Source organism: Pezoporus flaviventris, unplaced genomic scaffold (assembly GCF_033815535.1).
Source record: "Pezoporus flaviventris isolate CSIRO_AGI_PZ_B2104156 unplaced genomic scaffold, CSIRO_AGI_Pfla_v1 ptg000007l, whole genome shotgun sequence".
NCBI classification, from domain to species: domain Eukaryota; kingdom Metazoa; phylum Chordata; class Aves; order Psittaciformes; family Psittacidae; genus Pezoporus; species Pezoporus flaviventris.
Genome location: NW_026892555.1, coordinates 41,382,109 through 41,404,454, shown reverse-complemented (window position 1 = coordinate 41,404,454; position 22,346 = coordinate 41,382,109). Strand labels below are relative to the sequence as shown.

General features: G+C 34.6%; 1 protein-coding gene across 6 annotated transcripts in view; it reads left to right on the top strand.

Annotated features, from left to right (window-relative positions):
- The window catches only part of SNTG1 (syntrophin gamma 1), a 319,254-nt gene that overhangs the window by 262,403 nt on the left and 34,505 nt on the right, over positions 1 to 22,346 (top strand). For all 6 annotated transcript variants that reach the window (XM_061448505.1, XM_061448506.1, XM_061448504.1 and 3 more), the window contains 2 exons: positions 7,410 to 7,526; positions 11,495 to 11,566. In XM_061448505.1, coding sequence (XP_061304489.1) covers positions 7,410 to 7,526; positions 11,495 to 11,566 — 189 coding nt within the window. The remainder of the gene's footprint in view (positions 1 to 7,409; positions 7,527 to 11,494; positions 11,567 to 22,346) is intronic.

The window sequence follows — 22,346 nt, the reverse complement described above, 5'->3', positions numbered from 1 at the left end:
TTGCTAAAATTAGTTTCAAACACGTCTAACCTATTACCCGTCATCTGTATTTTCTGTATACTTAGTCATTTGGGGTTTTTCCTCTTTTACTGTTACCTTCCCCTTTGGATAGAGCTCAGTAAGCAGGTATTTAGTGGCCTTTCAGGATATGAGCAAAGCCACTACGTGATATGAGCAAAGCCACAGAGACAGACAGATAACCTAAACTGCAGTAGTCCGATCCAAGATGCTTACCAGTCCTTTCCTGAGAAACAGAAATGGAAATCAAAGCAACATCTGGAATCAGTCGTTGAAATCTAATTGAAAACTACTCCTGGGGTGAGTTAAGAATGATAATACAAGTTTCTGTAAGTGCTTCACTCACACTGGTACCTGAGGAGGATAATTATGTCAGTTGTTTGCTCAGTGGCACCATCAAAAGTCTGAAAGACACTGTCTAGTGACTTATAATACTCTGATTTTTTTCCTTCATTCAGCATGTTTCAGTAGTCTAACCTGAGATTACAGAGATGAATGTGTCACACTGTTTATCAGAAAGGAGAAACCATGCCCTCCAGCTCGATTATCTGAAATATTTTTTATTTGACCCATTTATATTTTAGAGCCTAAGAAATATATTACATTTTTACTGTGTACATTTATAAAAGCGGGAAAAAGTCATTAATCAAAAGATAAATCCTAAACACAGTCAAGCTACTAGGCTTTAGAATAGATGATGTTTACTTTCTTGCCACCTGAGTGTTGAGCTTTCTGTATTGCACTTTTATCAGTTTAAACCGTGAAAAACCTCAGAATTTTTATCCTGGATTAAAATTTACAGCCCTCCTTGTGCCTGCTTGTAAATTCAGTAGGTAAAAAATGGACAGGCAGGAATTCAAATATGGCCATATAGCAAAGATTTTATTTTTTTTTTTCCCAGTAAAAACCAAACCAAACCAAACCCAATAAAACAGAATCCTACTGGTTGTAGTTAATCAACAGCAAAAGGAGAGGGAGTAATGACTGTGATATATAGTTATTTTAGTCAGGATGTGTGTGATACCTGCCCATTATCAAAGAGTTTGCTGAAAGTTGCTCTGCTGAATACCAAAGAAGGTCTGAAGTTTCTCAGGTAGGCTGTAAAATGCCTGTGATGGCAGCAGGACTGAGTGTCCTCAGTGATAAACCTGGTAGCCAAATGAATTTAGTGCATCCTAAGGATGTGCTAAATTGCTCTGAAGGTAAGTTATGTGGCAAGTAGACAATAGAAGTCTCTACAAGGAGAAAGGAGGCTTATTGAAGTGAGGAATGCAGATTGCTCCAGATAATACAAGATGTATTTTTTCATTATCTTGCTACCATACCTATTAACCAGGAAAGTCAACTCAGTCCCATGTAAAATGAACTCATCTCTTGTGCGATTCAGGGGGTTTACCACTGCCTCGCTACTCTAGTTGATTTTTTATTTTTTTTTAACTACCTAGTCAATATTCTGCAAGCCAAGACTAGCATGAGACATGTTTGTACTGTTTCACTACTTAGAGTACTGCATACAGTTCTGGTGTCCCCAACATAAGGATGTGGAGGTCCACTAGGATGATAAGGGGGATAGAGCACCTCCCATACAAAGGCAGGCTAAGAAGGTGTTAAGATTTCTCATAGGATTATGTTGGATGTGATGTAAACTGTAAGGCAGGTTTTTCAAACAGTGTCATTAATGTTGGAGTGTTATCTGCAGAGGTGCAGGCAAGTTTTGTTACACTAAACAACTGTTTTCACTCTGATTATGATATTGTATGCTAAGAAAGCAAGTGTACCCTGTATTTAGTCTTTGATATCAGTTTTCAGTTATCTGAAGCATAAGGAAAAGCTCATCTTCAATAATACTAAAGTATTTTCTGTTTTCTCTGGTACTCTTTACTTTAAGACCCAGAAATATTTTCCTTATTTTTGCGTGCCCGTTTAAAAAACAGGACAAAAACGAATGGAAAACCTATACTTAGCCTTAGTCTGGCAACAAGATGGCAACGTGAGTTGTTTTCCAGAGGGAAATTAATCTACATGTGATACAATAAATTTGTAATCTTATATCTCCTATAATAATTTTATAATCTCCACTAATAAGTGAAATGCTTAGATATTGAATAAACTATTACAGGTATGTGGGTCAAAAATACGAAAATTGTCTTTGTCAGTGAAAGCCCTAAAGCACATAGGATAGAAAGAGAAAATAAACCAGAGGAAAACAGAGAGAAAACTGTTTTGCAAGCTGGTTTTATACATTCTTTTTTTTAATTTTTCTTATTTCACAGAATCACAGAATGGTTGAGGCAATAAGAAACCTTCTGGTCAGGCAAGATCACCTAGAGAGGGTTGCGCAGGACAATGTCCATCCATAACTCAAACAAAAATATCAAATTTGTAAATTTTGCAGTTTAGACATAAAAGTGGAAGTGGGTATGTCCCTTGCTGTTCTTCTGCTATTAATAATTTCATAGCATTGTTTTCTAGAAAATACTGACCATTACTGATGTTATTTTTCAGAAAACATAATGAAACAAGTGAGGCTTTAAATTATTTTAAATCTAATCTGAAATATATGTAAAATAACCTTTCATAGCCATTTGTCTTCTGTTTCTCTGAGATTATTATATACTGCCTTATTTTAGCGGAACTTGTGAAGATAAAAAACAATTCACAGGAATTAAAAAAACGATATGGAAAGATTACCAGGCTCTTCACCAACCTGAGAGAAGGGATAATAGGCATTTTGATTATCGATACAATACAGAAACATTTTTCCAGCATTCACTCAAAAGTATGTATGATTAGTTCTGCTGTCGACTTTGAAAAAAACTCTTTTTCAGAATAAAAATGCTAAGCCTTTTATAAACAGAACTGGCTCTGCCAGTGATTACATTACAGTCACACTTTCAGATGGTTTTAGTGTGGTTTTATTATTTCTCTGCTAACAATTGACTAATGAATTTTGAGACTGTAATACAGAGAAAACAATATTAAAACCAGGGTAGAGAGCATTATCTTAGTTTCTCATCCCTCATAATTTTTCCTTTGTGTTGTCTGACATACTCAGTTGCCTTCAGGCTCCATGTTTATCCTGTTGCCCTACAGCTCTGTTTCTCATGAGTATGAATATGAGATTTCCAAGATAAAAAGCTGTCAGTGCATCCGTTTTGATCTTTGATTCACCTCAGTCATTGTCGTGGTTTAAACCCAGTCAGGCAACTCGTTCACCCACTTCCCCTCCTTCTTGCCCTCCCCCTGCTCCCAGAGGGATGGAGAGGAGAATCGAAAAGAATGCAACTCCCATGGGTTAAGAACAGTTTAGTAACTAAGGTATAACACAGATCATTACTGCTACCACAAATAATAATAATGATAAGGGAAATAACAAGGGAAGAGAATACAACACCTCAGCACCAGCCGACCGATAATTCGCCCCACCCCAGCAGACCAAGCACCCACCCATACCTCCTCCAACCCTGCAGACTCCCAGCCCCTCCAGCTAACTCCCAGTTACCTCCTGGGCATGACGTGCTGTGGTATGGAATACCTCTTTGGCTAGCTTGGGTCAGGTGTCCTGCCTCTGCTTCCTCCCAGCTTCCCCTCCTTCCTGGCAGAGCATGAGGCTCACAAAGTCCTTGGCCAAACCAAAACATTACTATCAGCTCTGTTCCCAGGCCAGCACTGCACCAGCTACCAAGAAGGAGAAAAATGACTGTTACTACTGAACCCAGGACAGTCATTTAATGTCACATACATCTTGCGTTTCATTTTGGGTAAATTTTCTTGTTTTTATCTTACTGTTCTTCCTAAAATATAATAAAATTTGTATAAAAACTTTGGAGAAGCATCTCTGAAAGTCAAGGCTATTAAAATAATTTTTGCAATCTGTGGGACAGATATTAAATATGGGAATTTATGGCAATTTATCTTGCTTGATTATTATGTCTCTCTACCTACTAAATTAGGAGATTATAAATTTTTGACTGAAGAAAGTGTCCTGTTCATTTATCATTTAGATATAGAATTTTTTTAAATGTACAAGATTAAACTCATAAACTGTAACTTATTGAATCTTTGTTACTGAATCAGCAGCCACTAAGTTAACTAATTTGTGTCACCATTCGAGTTTGCTGCTTCAGGTAAGTTAGAAACCAGGACTGCAAAAAGTATCTTTTAAGTGGAATGCTATCACAAGTAAAATCTGTTTTCCCCACCACCGCCACCTTTGTGGGTAATGGTCAGCAGTTTATAGGGACTCGTATAAACTTTTTTACTATTAAAAACCTAAACTGTTTTTGAAACTTACAAAGGGGCATGTTATGAATAGTTGTGATTCACATTTCTTTTAATTCATCATACATATGTGGTTTTAAACATTTCAGATAGAATCTCATGACACATCATATTTTGGGCCACATGTACGGCATTAAAATATGTTCCAAAACTCACAAATTTTGGAAACTTGTGAAATTTCATCTTCACCCACTATTTCAATGCATAATGACACATGAAGTTTGGAAAGTTAATATCTCTTTCCAAAGAAATAATTTTCATTATGTTGTTCATAGCCAAAGCTTTTTTGGAAGTCAAAATATTTACCAGTAACTTAAATGTCTCAAGAATGTGGCCTCTATTTTAACTCTTAATTAAATGCTTTTGAGGAGTTTCAAAGCTTCATTATGTAAAAGTCACAATTTTTTTTTTTTTTTTTAATTTCATGTGTTCAGTGTGTTCAGATAAACTGAGACCACTTTAGGAACCAGTAAGTAAAACACTTATCAAGTATTTGTTCAGTTTTACACTGTTTTCCAGATTCTGTTTTAATCCACACATGCAAATATGCACATGTACTCAAACAACTTTGTAGGTGTTCCTAATTAAATCATACAGCTTTTGCTTAACAGTTTACCTGTATGTTTAATAGTAGGTATTTAGCCTGAAGAAGTGCTTTTTTGTTAATAAAGTCTTGGTACAGCAGGTTGTCTGAAAAATCAATCTAATTTCTCCTCATGATCTACAGAGACAAGGGAAAAATACCTAAAGGAGCAATTGCCTTAAATTTTGTGGCTGCTTTAATATTAAAGCAATCAAATTTGAAATATCAATGCATCTGCAGGGCATGACTGACTTGTAGGAGTCATAGGAGATGCAGAAATGAGAAATGTGAGACAGAAAAATGCTAACTGAAAACAGATTGCATACAGTGCTACAGTGATATTAAACTATTAGGCAAGATGATATCTTACTGTGTATCTGATTTTAATGAAACGGATCGAGATTGAACTAAATCTATTCAGTTTAATTAACTTAAAAGCATAAATGTCTCAATTCCTAGAAAGTAGAGATCATTCATTCTCTTTCAGTTACAGAAAGAGAAATGTGCCAAACTTTTGTACATTTCTTTTATACTCATTTTACTCTTCTGCATAGCCCCTTTCAGTCATGAAGTTCTACAGATTCCTACCAAGTCAGAGTGATGAGGATCCATGCTTGTCCTATATTGAATAACATACGAAACCACAGAAAAAGAGAACCCGAATAAATGTTAAATTGAAATAATTTAAAACTTCTCTTACTGTACCAGTCAGTTGGTTTAGGTTTTTTGTTGTTGGGCTTGTTTTGTTTGTTTTTTTTGTTTGTTTGTTTTTTGTTGTTTTGGTGTTTTTTTTTTTTTGATGACTATCTCTTCAGGAATGAATGAGGTTCAAAGAAAGTGGCTTTTTAGTTGTTGCATGACAATATACTGTCGAGTACTCTGCTTGATTCTTGAGTATTGTACAGATCTGTCTTCTTTCTGAGTTTTATACACTTGTTTAGTCACCAAACAAGCAGATATTTAAACACTTGTTATTGATTAGACCTGAGACTATATTAAAGTGTTAGTGTTTCCTTTTGGTAAAATAATTAAAGGTTGAGGTTTCTGTGTAAGTGTCAGATGAATGAACCTTCTCCCTGTCTCTGTTTATAGACCATAAAATATCTCATAAACTGTAATGGAGTGTAGTAGTTCATACATGGGGATTTGAAAAAGCCATTAATTGTTAGAATTGTTACAATGTGTGTCACAATAGATCTTACAGAAAAAACAAAACCAAAAATTAAAAACAAAACCAGAAACAAAATAAAAACATTTTTCCATGAAAACCTGTTGATGAAAATTGTTTTCCTAACAGTAATAAAATAAACTTGTGTAAAGCACTTTTTAAAAAGTATGTAGCATACAAAATCTCAAAGGCTAAAACATGCAGTACAAAAATTCATTTTAGGTACATTTATACCATTTAGGTACCCTTATACCATTTATACCAACTTACTAACTCATTGACTGTTAATATGGTTACAGTTATTATTTCCAAAACTTTTTTCCTTATATATTCATTACTGACTTTTAGAGACAGAGAACGCCCTGTGCCTAGTTAATTTAGACATCAGTTTCACAAAGAGATTTAAAAATAAATTTATTCCATTAACAGCACTGCATGAAATAGGGGTTGATTTATTTTCCATAAGTAGTGTACCATTGCACACTGGAAATTTTACTTTATTACTAATGACATGAGTATAAATCAGAAGTTGCATGATGCGTCTGCTCCCTGTTCAGATGTTCTCGAGAATTTGGCTTAGTGGTGACTCATACCGTTTCTCTTTAAGGATTTGATTTTAAATTACTCCAACTTAATAGATGGATAGGTAGGGACTTAAATCCTTAAATGGGTTTGAGTAAGTTCTAGTTCATGCATCTCTGTCAGATGACCTTCAAATAGTGGGAAAAGTCCACAGCAGTCTGGTTATTTCTTAGCTGTAAATGAAGCCTGTTCAAAATAGTGTCTGGAAACAGTCTTAATTTGCTATTCCTAAGGAAGGAGGTTGAAAATGCCTATACAGGGGTTTTTCAGAAGGGAAAAAATAAACTTGTCGTTTTTTGGAAATAAAATTTGTCAGGTCACATTGTTTAATACATAATTGTGAATTTGTATGTGGAGACTCTGTCTACATAGCAGTGTAACAACAGCTACTTAATTTTGTATTCCTGCCTAGTGGTTCCTTACACTTCACTTGCATAAAATTCCTCTGACATAATCTGGCAGCAAATATGCAGAATTATTTCAGGGAGATTTTAATAATGTAATAGACCTTTAACATCCCTTGAGTATGTGGTTTGGCATTTTTATTGTTGCTAGTACAATAAATATTTGTTCTGATGTTTTTGGATTGTCATAACAGGAATCCTTATACAAGTATGTGATTGTAAGCAAACTGCCAGTACACCAAATTTTGTCAGTGGTTCTAGATTAGTAGCTATGTAAAATTCGACGGACATCAGCTTACTTTTGTGGAATATTTGCAATTCATTTGAAGAAAATGTCTGAGACATTTGTCAACACTATTGATTTTTCTGTCAGATAGTCTACATGGGCTGGACGGAAGAACGGGAACAAGACTCCCTTCAGGATCGAATGTACACACCAAAGTTCCTAGCACTTAGGGGATCTTCCCTGTATAAATTTATAGCACCTCCAGTAAGTATATTTCGCGTGCTTAGTGGGAATAAATTTTATTAAGTAAAATAATTTCATGTAATATATGCAAGGCTTTCACAATGAAAACCACTCATTGAGCTAACAAGATTGCAACTTACAGCACTGAAAAGTTCCAGGGTATGTGGTATAGAAGTGACAGAAAACAGCTGTTTATCAGATGATTGGGCATCTAGCAAGAATTTCTTTTCCCCCAGTTACCTAAGAACTTAGAAAAATGCAACAGATATCTACTTGTGCTAAAAAGGGGCTTTTCATTTTCCTTTGGCAGGCAGAGCAGTCCTGAAGTAAGGTGGTTAGATTTAAATTGAACTATCATTCTAGTCAAACTTCTGAGATTTGGGGAAATATCAAAGCTTTTTTCATCTGTGGAAATGACAATATCTCTGTATTCAGATTTCATCTGGAATGTTACTTTTATGCTGCTTGGAAGCATCAAAAAGAAGGTAGGGAAGCAAATGAAATTGTTTAGATTAAATATATTAATTGGAATCTGACTGGCAACACTGGGCAAAATTTTAGCTTATATTTTGTCTTATACTGAGCATTTACTTTCACTGTTTATGGTACATAACCACAGTAAACAGAGGAACCATCTAGCTAACTTGTAAGCAAGTAGGGAAGGAGCCGGTAGCAGTACCATACCAGCAACAGTCATGTGGATTCATTTTGTTTGTTGGGTGACCTTTCTGACTGCTGCTAAACCCTGTGTTGCAGGATCCAGGCTGTATCCCTTCCTGCCTGAATCAGAAACATAGCATAGTTTGGCTTGGAAGGGACCTTTAAAGGTCATCTAGTCCAACCTCTATTGCAATGAGAAGGGGCATCTTCAAGTAGAGCAGGTTGCCCAGAGCCCCATTGAACCTGACGCTGACTGTCTCCAGGGATGGGGCATCTACTACCTTTCTAGGCAACCTGTTCCCGAGATAGTTCAAAGCCAGTTTGCAAGTCTGTGCATCGTTCATCAGTCACTGTTCATGTTTGTTTAGCACAGTGTTTAAAAACATATGAAAGACAAGAGAGACGGAAGTATGAACTGAAAACTTCATGTGTTCAGTGTTGGTACACTAGTTCACTAGTGGTTCACTGGAGTTTGGCTCTCACATGGCTAGTAATGGGGGGTTGGCTTTTGTTGGTGGATATTATTCAGGATTGGATTAAAATGTCAGATTAGGATGCCAAGTACCTTAATTCAAAAGCAACTTTCCTGGCTTTGGCAGACCTGCGTGAACATTTGCTTCCTATTTCGAATAAAGCCACCTCCATTCTAGACACTGGATAGAAGCAGAAACAATGCTGAGACCTCTGGTTCAATACTGAAGAGGAAGATTCATTTGTAGGCACTACATAAGGAACTACAAGCCCCTTTACTGAGGATTCAGTCATAAATTTCTAGGAATAATATACTGCTGTTGGGTAAACGGATAATAGCTCACGATTAAAGGATGTTGGAGGAACATGTTCATATTAGAGCTATGAACCATGGTGATGTGAGTTAGGACAATTTTGGCAAGCTGCTGTTGTATGAGACAAGCCACTGATCCTTGAAGTCTTTATAGGTCTTGTTTCAGTTGAGCTGCAAGCTGGACATGATTTTGTTTTTCCAGATTCTGGTTCTTATTTCAAAATAGGCAGTTCAAGCATAGAGAAAAATATATTCTCTGCACAGAGTAGGAGGGAAGCAAAATGACAAACATACTTTTTAAAGGACAAAAAGAGGAAGAGTTCCTGTTGACCTACCTTAAAAACATCTAATGTATATATAATAATTGCATACTTACATGCCCAGCAAGATTATGTTTTTATCAGACTGCAGTAAGCCTTTTAAAAGGACTTATAAAATCCTGGTTTTTGTATGGACATTTGAACACATGCAGTTATGTTCATTATTCTACAGGTATATATATTCATCTCTTCCAGGGATTACAAAAGATTAAGAACACACAATGCCACAGTTTCAGAGCTTTTTTCTGTGGGATGCATAAAGTGTAGTTATAAAAACAGTTTTAAGTATATTTGCAGTGTAAATTCCTTGGATTTAGTTGTTTTCTGAACACAGAAGTGCTACCAACTTTTGAACCAGAAAATAAAATGTTTCCCTAGTTTCTGCCAAAGTCTAACACATTAGGGAAGCACATTTTAAACAGTGTGTATCATCAGCCTTCTTCTGCCCTGTTTTTTTATCTGTTTGATTGTTAGTACTTCTACTTTCCAAGTCTGGTGGGTTTCACTTTCTTACACTTCATAGTTGGAAATCTCACAGAGAATGAACTTTAATTGACAAAGAGCTGTCAACACCTTTTGCTACTCAAGCTTTTAAGTTAAAATATTAAAAATGAGCAGGGCAAGCAATTTCTGTGGGTTTCTTAATTCTGCAGTTGCTTTTGCTCTGCACATGTCTTTATATAGAAAAAGGATTTTTTTTTTTTTTTTACCTGAAAAGAAGTCCCTTTATAAGTAAAAACAGAAGTAGAAAACATGCAGAGAAGGGAGAACTCTGATGTTTTTCCCCAAAGTCTGGAACCTACAGTAAGCTTTTGAACATAGCTCTGAATGACTTTGTGCTTCAGAAGCAGTAGTAACAACTTTTCCCAATAGGGTAATATGACTTCAGCTTGTGTGGCTGGTGTTTTGGGCTCAGTGGAGCTGTAGCAAGACTCCTCTCCTCATTTCTCTGTCCATGGTGAGAAATTCGACCTTTTTTGTCCACAGCATGAAGAGCAGACCCTTCCTTCCTCCCTTCCTCCCTTCCTCCCTTCCTCCCTTCCTCCTTCCCTTCCTCCCTTTCCTTGACAAAAGCATTTTATATGTTCTTCATCACATCTCCCAACTGCTTCTTAAACTCTTAGTCTATTGTTTTCTATTTAAATAAAAGATAAGTTGGTCTCATACATCTTTTTCAAAGAACTTTATATTTTTGGATCTTGAAAACCAAATAAACTTCAGACTTCAATGGCCTCTTCATCCTGCTTAACAGTTGTTATTAGCAGTTGATATAACTGTCTTCCTTTGGAGCTGGGCCACTATTCAAAACTTCTATTAAGATTTTATTTCTTTCATATGTAGCCTCAATTTGCATTCTGTTGTGTGTTCTTGTGTCTTTTGAGATTGTGAATAATTCTACCCTTTCATTCTCAAAGTTTCCTTGGAAAGTAATTTATAGATTGCTGTGATATCATCTTGACTCTTCCGTTACTGAATATATTCATCCATCCCTTTCTGTCTTATTTAAATCTTAACCTTTACTCTTGCTTGTATTGAACTCATTGTGCAATTTTTTTTGTGTGTAAAATAGCTGCTTAAAATTAATACTGATAAAACCAATTGTCAAATCATAAGACAAAGGAGAAATTGACTATTCCTCAAATCTTAGTTTGTTAAATTTTAGGTCTCAGTTTAAAAAAGGGAAAAATATATTTGCTCTTGTTTCTTATTCATTTTTCTCCCTGGATTTCAAAGCATGTGGGGTAAGTGTCCTGGACATTTCGAGGTTGGAAACTTTAGTTTATGGATTTGCAAAAAAATATAGGTGACAATGCAAATTGTTGCATGCAGTTATGAGGAGGGAATTGGTGAAAATATGCCTTCTTATAGTCAAGTCTCTATGAGCGGAATTCAAGCTCTGCATCTTCTCAGGTTCTCAATGCAACCCACACCAGTTCCCAGGGGAGCTTCATCATTCAGCATAGAGCAGCCTGCATGAAAGGGCACTGGAGAGACAGGAGCACAAGGAGACAGATAGGATGACTCGTAAGTGCTGCCTGGATGGAAAAATCTGGTCCCCAGTAGTTATTGCCCTGAGGCAATGCTTGATCTTTCTGTGTACATTATACTGGATGTAAATGGTTTAGGGATAGATTTTTTTTTTTTTAATAAAATTAGTTCTTAAAGTAAGGAAAAATACTTCACTTCCTTTTTTTGTTTGTTTTGTTTGTTGTGTTTTTTCCAAGGTCACAACCTGGGATTGGACACGAGCTGAGAAAACGTTTTCAGTTTATGAGATAATGTGCAAAATTCTCAAGGTATGTTGTAAAAGTATAAAATAGATTATCACTTTGTCACACCAGTTGAAAATCCAAAGTGTAACATTGCAATTGGAAACTGCATCTGACCACCTTACAGAAAGAGATCCATTTTTTTCCCTTTGAAGTCAGTATCAGAAGTCTGGTGTCTACATACAGAGACAAATGTGAAGGCATGGCAAAATTCGAAATAAACTGATTTTGGCTAGGAAACTATTTTATTTCTCCACAATGCTGTATGTGTTTTATAGCTTTAGTTTAATGTCACATTTAACCAGTATCATTTACCAGTTTCATTTTCTAGGTGAGAAGCTAAAGAAGTAGGGATCAATTTCATTGCTTTTAAATTTCACTAAGAGTGAGAGCAGTTTTTAGAGTATGCAGTACCTTTATGAAAGTTTTTATATTTTTTGCATTTTCTTCAGCCTTTCTTTTATTTTTCCATTTTCTTCAGCCTTAACTTTAATAAATAGGAAGAGATAATAAGATATGTTTAGAAAGTTAAAGCTATGAGTAGCAAATTGAATAGGGTCATTATTGCACATTAATTTTTAATTCTGAGAACATTCAGAATTAACATATATAGCTTTTTCTCTGTCTTAAATGAAAACCAGTTTTCCAGATGCTAAACATTTCTTAATCTAAAACTTGAGGAGAAGAAAAGGAAATGAAAAAGAAATGAAAACAATGTCTCTTTCTATTCATCTGAAGTGCTTTCTTCTGTATGCCGGGTCTGGGTTTTGGAGGTCAGAATTATGTAAAAGGTAATTCAGTCTTTTGGGGAGTTTCATCTAGGCAGAGAAAAAAGAAAGTATGAAAAATCATATTTTAAAGAAGTATTTCCCATTGGGAAGGACTTATCCTGACATATATTGTACATTCTTAGTTTTTGTAGGTCACACAGATGTACTGTACTTTCCTTAGGGAGGCAGATTACAGATGGAACATCTCAATAACATCCAGAAACTTTTTACATCAGAGACATCAAAAATAAGAAATGAAATTTATAGTCTGAAAAAAAAAAAACCCTCTCTGCTAGCAATCTGGAACAGATAAGCGAAAGGATTTCTTTTACTGCTGTGTTGACTGTGAGGTCTGAAATCTTTGTCAAGGAGAACATCCTAAATGCAACCCGTCCCAGTGCTGTGTTACGTCCTTTAACTCCCAAGTGTGTGCAAACATTGACTCTTTAGTAGTGGTCATCTAGAGAGAGAATAAACAGGAAAACACTGAAGACATTTCATTGATGGTGTAATATGAACAACACTCTTAGAGCATGGTCAGACTTTGAGAGAGAGAAAAAATCTCACTTGTGACATGCATTTTTTTTTTTTTTCTGGTAACCTCTGGAAGCACCAAGCTACCTCTTCTCTGAGAAGTAGTCCTGTTGGAGCCAGGACAACTGTTCTTTGTGACTCATTGCCATATAGTTTTCTCTAATTTAAATGTGCTTCTTTTAATTTCTTCTGCCATCGTCCTTCATTGAGATTCTTCTCATTCACTCATTTTCACTCACTTTTCTCTTTGCCCCCTCCTTTATCCCCTGTTCTTGTATAGCAATGCAGGGATGTTTTTCTCTCTTCAGCTGTGTAGCAAAAGTAAGTTGCAGCCAAGGAAAAAGTCCAAAAAGCAGTAAAACTTCAACAAATCCCTTCCTAGCACTGTTGTGTGGAAGCACAGAAAGGGGTACAAAGATGTTTTTTCTTATCATCCGTCTCTCCCAACGTGTCTGGGAAGAGGTGTAGACCCTTCATTCTCAGTCTGTGTTAAAAGAGGATGTCCCAGCAGAGAGGCAATTCCTGTTTAAGTGGTAAAGGAGTATAATTTCTGAGTTTCTTTGTTGCATTATTCATATTCTATTATTCCTTTATTTCTGTAAACATGGTCAAGCTTATAAAGTGTTGAAATGTTTCAGACAAGTTCTATAGATGACTAAAACCTGTAAATAATAAAAAACGGAAGTAGAAAAACCATTACAATCAGGTTACAGCTTCTGATACTGGAGTATTAATCTTCACCATATTCTAGTTTTGTACAGTAGGTACTATAGGACTTAACCTTGGTTTCAATAAGTATAAAGGCAAGTAAACCCAAGAAAAACAGCTTCTCATTCTACTACTACACTGAACCCCTGTAGAAACTCAGGGTTTTGTTCAGCTTTTATTCCGGCATCATAAATGTCTCAATTTTAACAGTGTGTTTCCAGACACAAGCCCTATGGATACTGCTGCAGCAGAGGCAACTTAACTTAGAAAAAGTTACACTGTGCCTTGTGATCATCTTCAAACTTCTTTCCTTCTATAGTACCTCAGATGGTACTTTCACTGTAAATCTGTTTTCCTTAGAGAAAGAGTCGAATTGCAAAAGGGCAGGCTAACAGGGTTTGAAGCGTTATATTCTCAGAGATTGATAGATAGCATGATAGTTCAGGAAACCTTATGAAAAAAATGAAGAAAAGAAACCTTGGCTCTTCTACCACAGTGTTCCCTCTCCTGCATTTCCTGTTCTTCCATGGCAGAGACAGAGTTCATGTCATTGTTGTCAGGAAAATTGAGAAGATAAAATTATTTCATGTTTCTGCTCCAAAAGCAAAAATCACATGTCATTGGACAGAGATAAATCCAGAAAGAGAGAAATTCCTGTTTACAGATATTAGCTACCACGAATTCAATATTTACTATTTTAGATAGTAAAAACAAATAAAAAACACCCAAACCCTGACACCCACATTCATACATTACCAAAACAAAAGTGTCTTATAAAGAAAGGTTCTGTAGAAAAGGTTTTAAAGTAGCACAGTGTAAAAATATATATTTGTAAGTATATATATTACAAAAATATATATACTATATATATAGTGTATATAATATATATATTATAAAATTTTATATACTATATATATAAATATATATCTGTAAGTATAAAGCACTTCATTGTCAAGATTTTTTTGTTGGAATAATATTTTTGACATGCAAAGTAGGTAAAGCAGGCTGAGTACAAAAATCACATTTTAATTATATAGGATTAAATTATTCATTGTGAAGTAACGGCAAACAGCAGTGGACTATGTTTGATGTAAAAGGACATTTATGGAGATGCAAATAACATAAGGCCTGGAGGGGATAAATGCATAAATTGATAAGCATACAAAGTAATTCATTAAAAATCCAATAGGTCTGTTGATTATGGGGTGGAAGTACCTTAACAGAGATACTGAAGAATTCTTTAACTTAAAAAAGAAACTGGTAGAAAGAGGAAGTAGAAATCAGTCAGGCAAGTTCAAATTGGGAAGAAGTTAGAAATTGTACAAGCTCTGCTGATTAATTAGCGGAAGGTACTGGTAAGAGACGTTGATAGCTTTTAAACCATTTTCTTTTTTTACCACCAGTTTTATTCAAATTGATGATAGTGGGACAGTGACACTAGCATGTGGATGAAAATTTGTGATCCATGTTAAGCAATTTTTCAGGCAAGATACTGTAACAATACCACTTCTGACATTAACATGCATCTATGAGTCATTTTCAACAGAATTGGTGGTAGAATTTACTATGAATAAATATTTTTAATTTATTCTCAAAGAAGCTTATTTCAACCTATCCTCTATTTTGAGGGGAAAAGCCTCATTAAGAGCCAACTAATTCCAGTGTTAAGATTGTTCAAATATTCAACACTCAAAAAAAAAGCAGTTACTTAAATCACCAGCTTCAGAAATGAGCAGACGGCCTTGTCCTGCATATGTCTTTTTGGTACCTCTTATATTTTTGAGATGCAGTTTTAATGTGTGTATTTTGAGTGTGTGTACATCTACATGCATGCATAAGTGTATAATTTAACAAGATGTAAGTATGTTTAATAAATTGGTAAATAAATAAATATTTAAGCAATTTTTCTGTGTGGGGGGTAGAAAAATATTTGTTAGATTTTTCAGGTAAATTATGAAGAGCAATGTAAAAGATTACACTTATCTGCAAGCAAGTTTGCTTTGTTTGCTTGAGTTATGAAGTTTTTTCAGCTTCATCCAAGCATCTCCTTTTAATTGTGAGAAAATGCTTTCTGTTGTTCAGTCACCTGTCCTCTATCTTTCGTGTGTCATGCAAAATATTTGGAGATTTACAATAAAGAGGACACTTCATTCAGCATAAACCAGAAAACATATTCATGTATTAGATCAGTTCTGAAATTAAATGTGAAGATAACTGTGAAAAGGAAGTCTATGCCAGCAATATGTCAGGATGTTGAATCATTGGTGTTTATAGCTGGTATCATTTGCATCAGTCAGCTACAATTTTCTTACTACATTAATCAGGACCAACTTGGTGTCTTAGGAGACTTGTGTTTCCTTCCTTATTTAGCTATTAGTGTGTGTAAAATCCCCAAACACATTAATGTTAATTTTCCTGTTTGGTTTCCTGTAATTTCGTTGTCCATTACCAATAAGTCAAAGTGTGGGAAAAGAATGATATATAATATATAAAGCATGGGAAACTTCTGAAAATGTTTATATATTCAGATAAATTTTAAAATTAATGCCAACAGAGACATAAGCATATAAAGTGAAGGTATAGAACGTATTTTGAGGTCTGTTAGTAATATAGGTTACTCAATGGATGAGACTTGCATCTTGATGTGATTCCACACGTGCTTAAAACTGCTTAGGAGGCATAAGTAACGAATCCCTTTTTTGAATAGGTTAATGCTGCATCCAGCTAAAATTAGATTTTTCAATCAGTATTTAGCTACGTGGCAGTTCTTGGGAAAAGTGCTATGTTCTAAGTTCAGTTCTAAGCAGCTGAAGTTTGATTTATCTCCTGTTCTAAATTTAAGAACTTTTGTTTCCAAAGCAAAGAGGATCTGCTCCCAGTCTAAGTAAATTTACATTTGTTTTATGAAAAAATAGTAAAAGTCCTAAATTATCTCCATGTCCACTGGCATTAAGACCATCATTAAGTTGGCTTCAGTTACACAATAAAGAAAAACTTTTCAGATGCTGTGTTATTCAGTACTAAAATAGAGCTCCCGATGAGGCCACTGAATTTCCATCTCTGGATCTTTATAAGCATAAGATGGTATGTAGGTGCCTTGCATGGAGATAAGCAATAGATGACCACATCTCCAGCCTGATCATTCACATTATCTGTGATTCTGTATGTAATGTCATTTCATTTCTCTTCAGCATGTATGCAGTAATACAATCCCTAATCTGTGGTGTGTTAATTTGGGTAAATGTAGTACATTCTGTATGTTAAAGGTGTATGTTCCTGCAACTCTATAGCAGCATGCAAGTGTCCTTTTTGAAGACAAAAAGACAGTGTTACTAGATACATGCCAACTGCAACTGTATAAAGGATTGTTAACTTTTTATTTGATTCAGAAAAGGAAGGAAAAACAATATTTGAAATGTAAAGTTATTAAGCAAGGCTTTTCCTGTTTCCCTTTAACTTTAGAGGTTTTTCTTTTTTATTTCAAAACAAGCAAACAAAACCCCTCACTTTTTGGACTTTTTTTTTTCTTAATGCAATTAGGTTATAATACTGTCACCTTTCGGGTAAAAACAAGTCTGGACTGGGGGCTGCCAATCTAAGAGTCTGATCCTGCTTCCTGGAAGTAATAAGAAGAAAAACACAAAGAGGAAAATAAAAAGAACAACAGATACAGAAAATATATGTTTAAATGATTCCTGCAGTCTCAGTTGGTTAAAGGCATCAGATTTTCCATCTTCTAAGAAATTGCTTGCTTGTTTAGTTCTGAAACTGACAGTGGTGTTGCAACATCATTGAAAGGCAAAGCCAAATTCAGCTTTTAATATAAGGCATGATGAAAAGGAACAGAAATAAAGTGTGAAGTATAAATACTGAATAAGGGTACTTGGGAAGGACAAATATATTTCTTGCATTCCCCATGTTAAATATTTATCCAAAGTTTGAGGTTTTCATTCATTGACTTAGTTTAATCAGAGCATTTCTTAAGATTGGAGGGATGGCATATTTCTGTATTTTACCCACTAGTATGTATTGATCCATCAATTTGGGTAGATTTTTGTGTAGTATTTTTCTCTAATTTATCAACTTGCTCTTATTTTTTGGTCACATTCACTAATTATTTGAGGTTTTTCCCCGTCTTTCTTTCTGACTATTGCAATAATTAAATTTAGCATAAGATGTTGCAGTTTCATTGCATAAATAATTTAGGACTATAAGCTTTCATGTAACAGTGATCACATTTTTTTTTTCCACTGGATCTGTGTCCCATTCCTTAGATGAAATAAACTCAGGAGCAGCTGTTCAAAATTCACATTGGTGCATTCCCTTTATGGCAGAGGTCTACATATTACTTACTCTCAACAGTCAGACCAACACTGAATACAGAAATATTAATTTCCTAACAATTTTTTATCTATCTTGTTGTTTCACGATAGGAACTTCTTTTCTATAGGCACTTTTGAATTTTTTTAAGAGCACTATCACTAAGTACATGTAAAGTATAATCTTTAACACATTTGCTGATACCAATTTGCTGACATATTGGTAATCCAACACAAATACTTTCACTTTGCTACCCTAATCTGTTCTCAGCCTGCCATAATGTATTGAAAAGCTCTTTGAGTAAGGAATTCTGTTGAAACAAAAAGAAAAAAGCCAAACCAAAAAGTATGCAGTCATGTAAGTAATGCTTTTGTTATTATGAATAATCAATTTGGTGAGTAATTTTATAGGCTTTATTTTATCAGAATTAATTCTTATCCTTCCAATATGTGTCCTTCGTGAAGCTGACCTTTAAAAGTCCTTTTCCTACCTTTAAAGCTAATGCATCTAAAAATGGAAAGGAAACCCGACAAAAATTTCACCATATGAGAATTACAGGAACTTTTCTTCCACATAATTTGTCTGCTAACTTATGGGTTCGAGTCAGATCCTCTTTTTTCCTTCTTGAAGGGGCAGCTAGTCTCTAGCGTATCCCGTTCTCATTTCCCATGGCTAGTAGCATAACATCCCCTAACAGCTGGGAAAAGTAGTTAGGTAAGGTTCTTCTCTTACAGAATGGGAATGGAGCATGTTCAGCATGAAAATTTCAAAATGCTATCAGCCAAATTTTGCCAAGAACATCTAATTTTTCAGTAGGGCTTAACTTGTGTTTTTTTTTTCAATAGCAACAAAATTTTGCTCCCATCCAAAAAGCAGTTTCAGAAGCAGTTCCGCTTGTTGTGGACAGAATGATTTCATTAATTTTCCTAATTTATTTCACATAACTGATTCAGCTGTTTTAACTTTATAGTCAAAATTTTAAAAAAACAGTGAAAATAAAAAAAAAATATTCTCAGGCAGGAAAATAATGTAGAAAAATGCCCACCTACCAGTATTTAAATCTGAGAAAGTTGTAAGCAACAGCTCAGAATGAAAAGGTAGAATCACTCTTTACCATTACTATCTGTTAGCGTTATGTTTATTCTTCTGAGTAAACTTAATTTCCACCAAATGATGCCTCAAAGTCTGGAAAGGTACAAAAACCTTAATCACTGTCCAGACAGATGAGGAACACACTTCTTTATCTCTGTAATTATATTAGTCTCATATTTCTCCTTTAGCAGAAAATAACCAACAGTACTTCTCTGGAAGGTATTAGAGTAATTTCTTTTCCCAAAAGATTAGTCTATTTTATGAAAATAATGAAAATTTTCCTCTTCTGGAATTAAAATAAACACATTTCTGTGTGGGGTCATTAAGAAATAGGTACGACTATGGCACTAGGTCAGGAGAAACTTGCATTCAGACTCTTGTTCTGATTCAGATTAAGTTCTTTGATACTGCATCAACTTTTAGTCAGGCAGAATAACAAATTAATTTTCCTATTCAGACAGAATAGGAAAGTAATTCAAGCTTACTCCTCTACCTCATAGATTACAGGGAATGAACGTTTCTATTTCTCTCAAGCAGACAGCTCTTTCTAATGTAAATGTAATTGAAACTGAAATTCATCCTTTTATCCTGTAATTACAATTATTTTGTCCCCTTGAGAAAACATATTTTCATAAAATTTGCACATTGAAAAATATTCTGTCCAGTTTTAGCTTAGTTGCTGTTCTGTTTTTATTTGAATGCACAGATAGATAGATAGATAGATAGATATACACGCATGCAATTTCAACTTTTTTTTGGTATGTTTCTTTAACATCAAAATTGAGAAGTATCTGCATAAGATGAGATATTTACAAACACGTGCATGCCTGCATGGATCATTTTTAATTCATTACTTGATTAATGAGGATGTGTTGGAGAAGCAGTATCTTTTTTTCACTTTGGAGTGAATCTGTTCCCTGCTGCCTGTAAATGCTATTAGAACCATCTCCATAGCAACTAATGGCAATGCTAAAGAAAAGTGTTAACCAAAGTTTCAGATAAAGAAGTAGATCATTAGAATTCTTTAGAAAAAAGGATGCTTATGGAGAAGGATGTTTATGTAGATGGAGCTGGTGAATGAAAGTATACACAAACAGTAAAATAATAACGGTACTGATGCCAGCAAGTGTAAAGGCATGATGTGGTTAGTTTTCACAGCTGCCTTGGAGTTATTGGAGTCTTGAACTAATGGGAGAATGCTTTTTATCTTCAGATAATTTAAGTGTTAGGTTTGAACTTCAGTTATGATTGGATGGATTTCTTTTTGCAGGACTGTCTAGTCAGAAAAAGAAAACAGGTTTTGTTTGTTTTATCTGTATATTATTAAAAATTGCTATAATTTACATCACAATCATTAATATTTACCTCATTTTAACAGCTGAAATAAAATTATCTCAAAAGTCAAGATCTATTTTGTCCATTTAGGATTGCAATTCTGATTAGGATTGAACATCTTACATGAATTGTTGTTCATGTCAAAAACTGCTCTCCAGTGTCACTAGTATTTACAGTTCCATCACCAAATTAGTCTTTATATTACATAGAACTTTACAGGTAAGCTAGTTTCCTGACAGTTCTTGAGCACATCCTGGGTAAAAGTCATGCCATGATCATGAAACTGGTAGATTTAGCTTTGTTTCCTATTGTACAGACCTTTGTAGCACAACTCGACTCTCACTAGCTATAGTAAAAGTTGCATCTTAGTGCTCTTAAATAATAGCCAAAATATGAGTGCATTCATCGTGCATAAAATGAAAAGACACGAGTAATCAAAAAGGAGCAGTAGTGCTTCTGGAGAGGGCAGTCTTTCAAAAGGGAAAAGATTACTTCTGCAGAAGAGAAGGCGATGTCACTACTTAGTGATAAAGAAGCATTCTGACTTAATTTGAAAGGACCTGCCTAATGAGCCATGCTTTGGTCCCTTAGACAAATTTATTACTCTCACTTAACATGGACATCATTATTAATTAGGCAAGCAGGAGTCATACCATCCTGTCAGCAGAGATGCTGGATTACCCTGAAGCTGGGTGTAAGCTGAGGACTTTCCTCACAGCCCATCCTTCTGCAGGACTACTTCCAGTAGGGAATGAACATAATGCTACAAGTTTTGTGACTGTTCCTCTTCAGAGAATCTTTAATAATTCACAGTGAGAACATCAGGGGTAAATGGTATACCTAGTCATTAAAGTATGGAAGAGTTCTTAAAAAATCAACATGAAATTGGCTCATATTCATCATTGGCTAGTAGGTGATTATAAAAAATAGAGGGTCTTAGCAGATTCTTAAAAGGTTAGTCTAACATTTTATATTTCAGATGAAATAATCATGTGTTAAAAGTTAATGAAGATTCCTGCTTAATCCATACCTGGTTTTGAGACTCATGACAAGTTTGTCTTAAATTTACAGAGGATTTTGGACAATTCTCAGTTGGATTCCTAAGAAAAAAGTTTGTTTTAAATTCCTGCCTTCACAAAAACATTTAGAAAGCTATCTTTAATTTTGCCTATGCGTTGCTTCCTGCAGTTTCTATACAAATAGAAACATGGTTAGGTCTATAAGTTTGGAATACAGATTTCACTTTTTAAAACCCTGAGAACAAATGAAAAACTAAAGAAATTTAAAAGGAGCAGAAGCAGTACTAAACAGAACCTTGCACCTATTTATTTTTGTAAGTAGAAAGAAATACCACTAAGAAAGAAAGGAATACCTTATGTGTATGTCTTTTTTTCTTTTTTTTTTTTAATTACAACATTTAAATATATTTGACTGAACCTTTCTTACAGTGGATTTAACCATAGTTATTGATATCAAAATCACTAGAACATGCACTGGAACTAGTAAAAAAAAAAAAAAGGAAATCATTTTTCTGTGGAAAATTATTATTTCTGCGGAATTGATAAATTGTTTTTCATTCCAAATAAGAACTTCATAAAATGTAAATTCCAATAATAAATGAGTACATTATGTGTGTGTCACAGTATGATGCAGTAGGTGAAATATTATAAAAAAATTTATATGTAAACCACTGAAGTGAAATGCTACCTAGTATTGATTAGATCTTTTCTAAAACAATGTTCTCATTTATCATAAATAGCAAAACCAAGGATTAATATTGTGGATCCCATTTATCACTTCTCCCTCTTTTCATCCTCTAGGTTTGATGTAATGCGTAGTAAATCTAATACAATTATTGCTAGCTATGTTGATAAAATGCACAAGCTTTTATTTCATCACTTAAAAGACTTTTCTGAGATTGTTGTATTTTTCAAGTATATTCTAACAGAGCTCAATCTCACTAAAACTTTTAATTTTTCAGAGTCTACACAAAAACTCATTCCTTTTTCATACCCAGCATATTCTTCTCAATAGGAAAAAAGACTGTA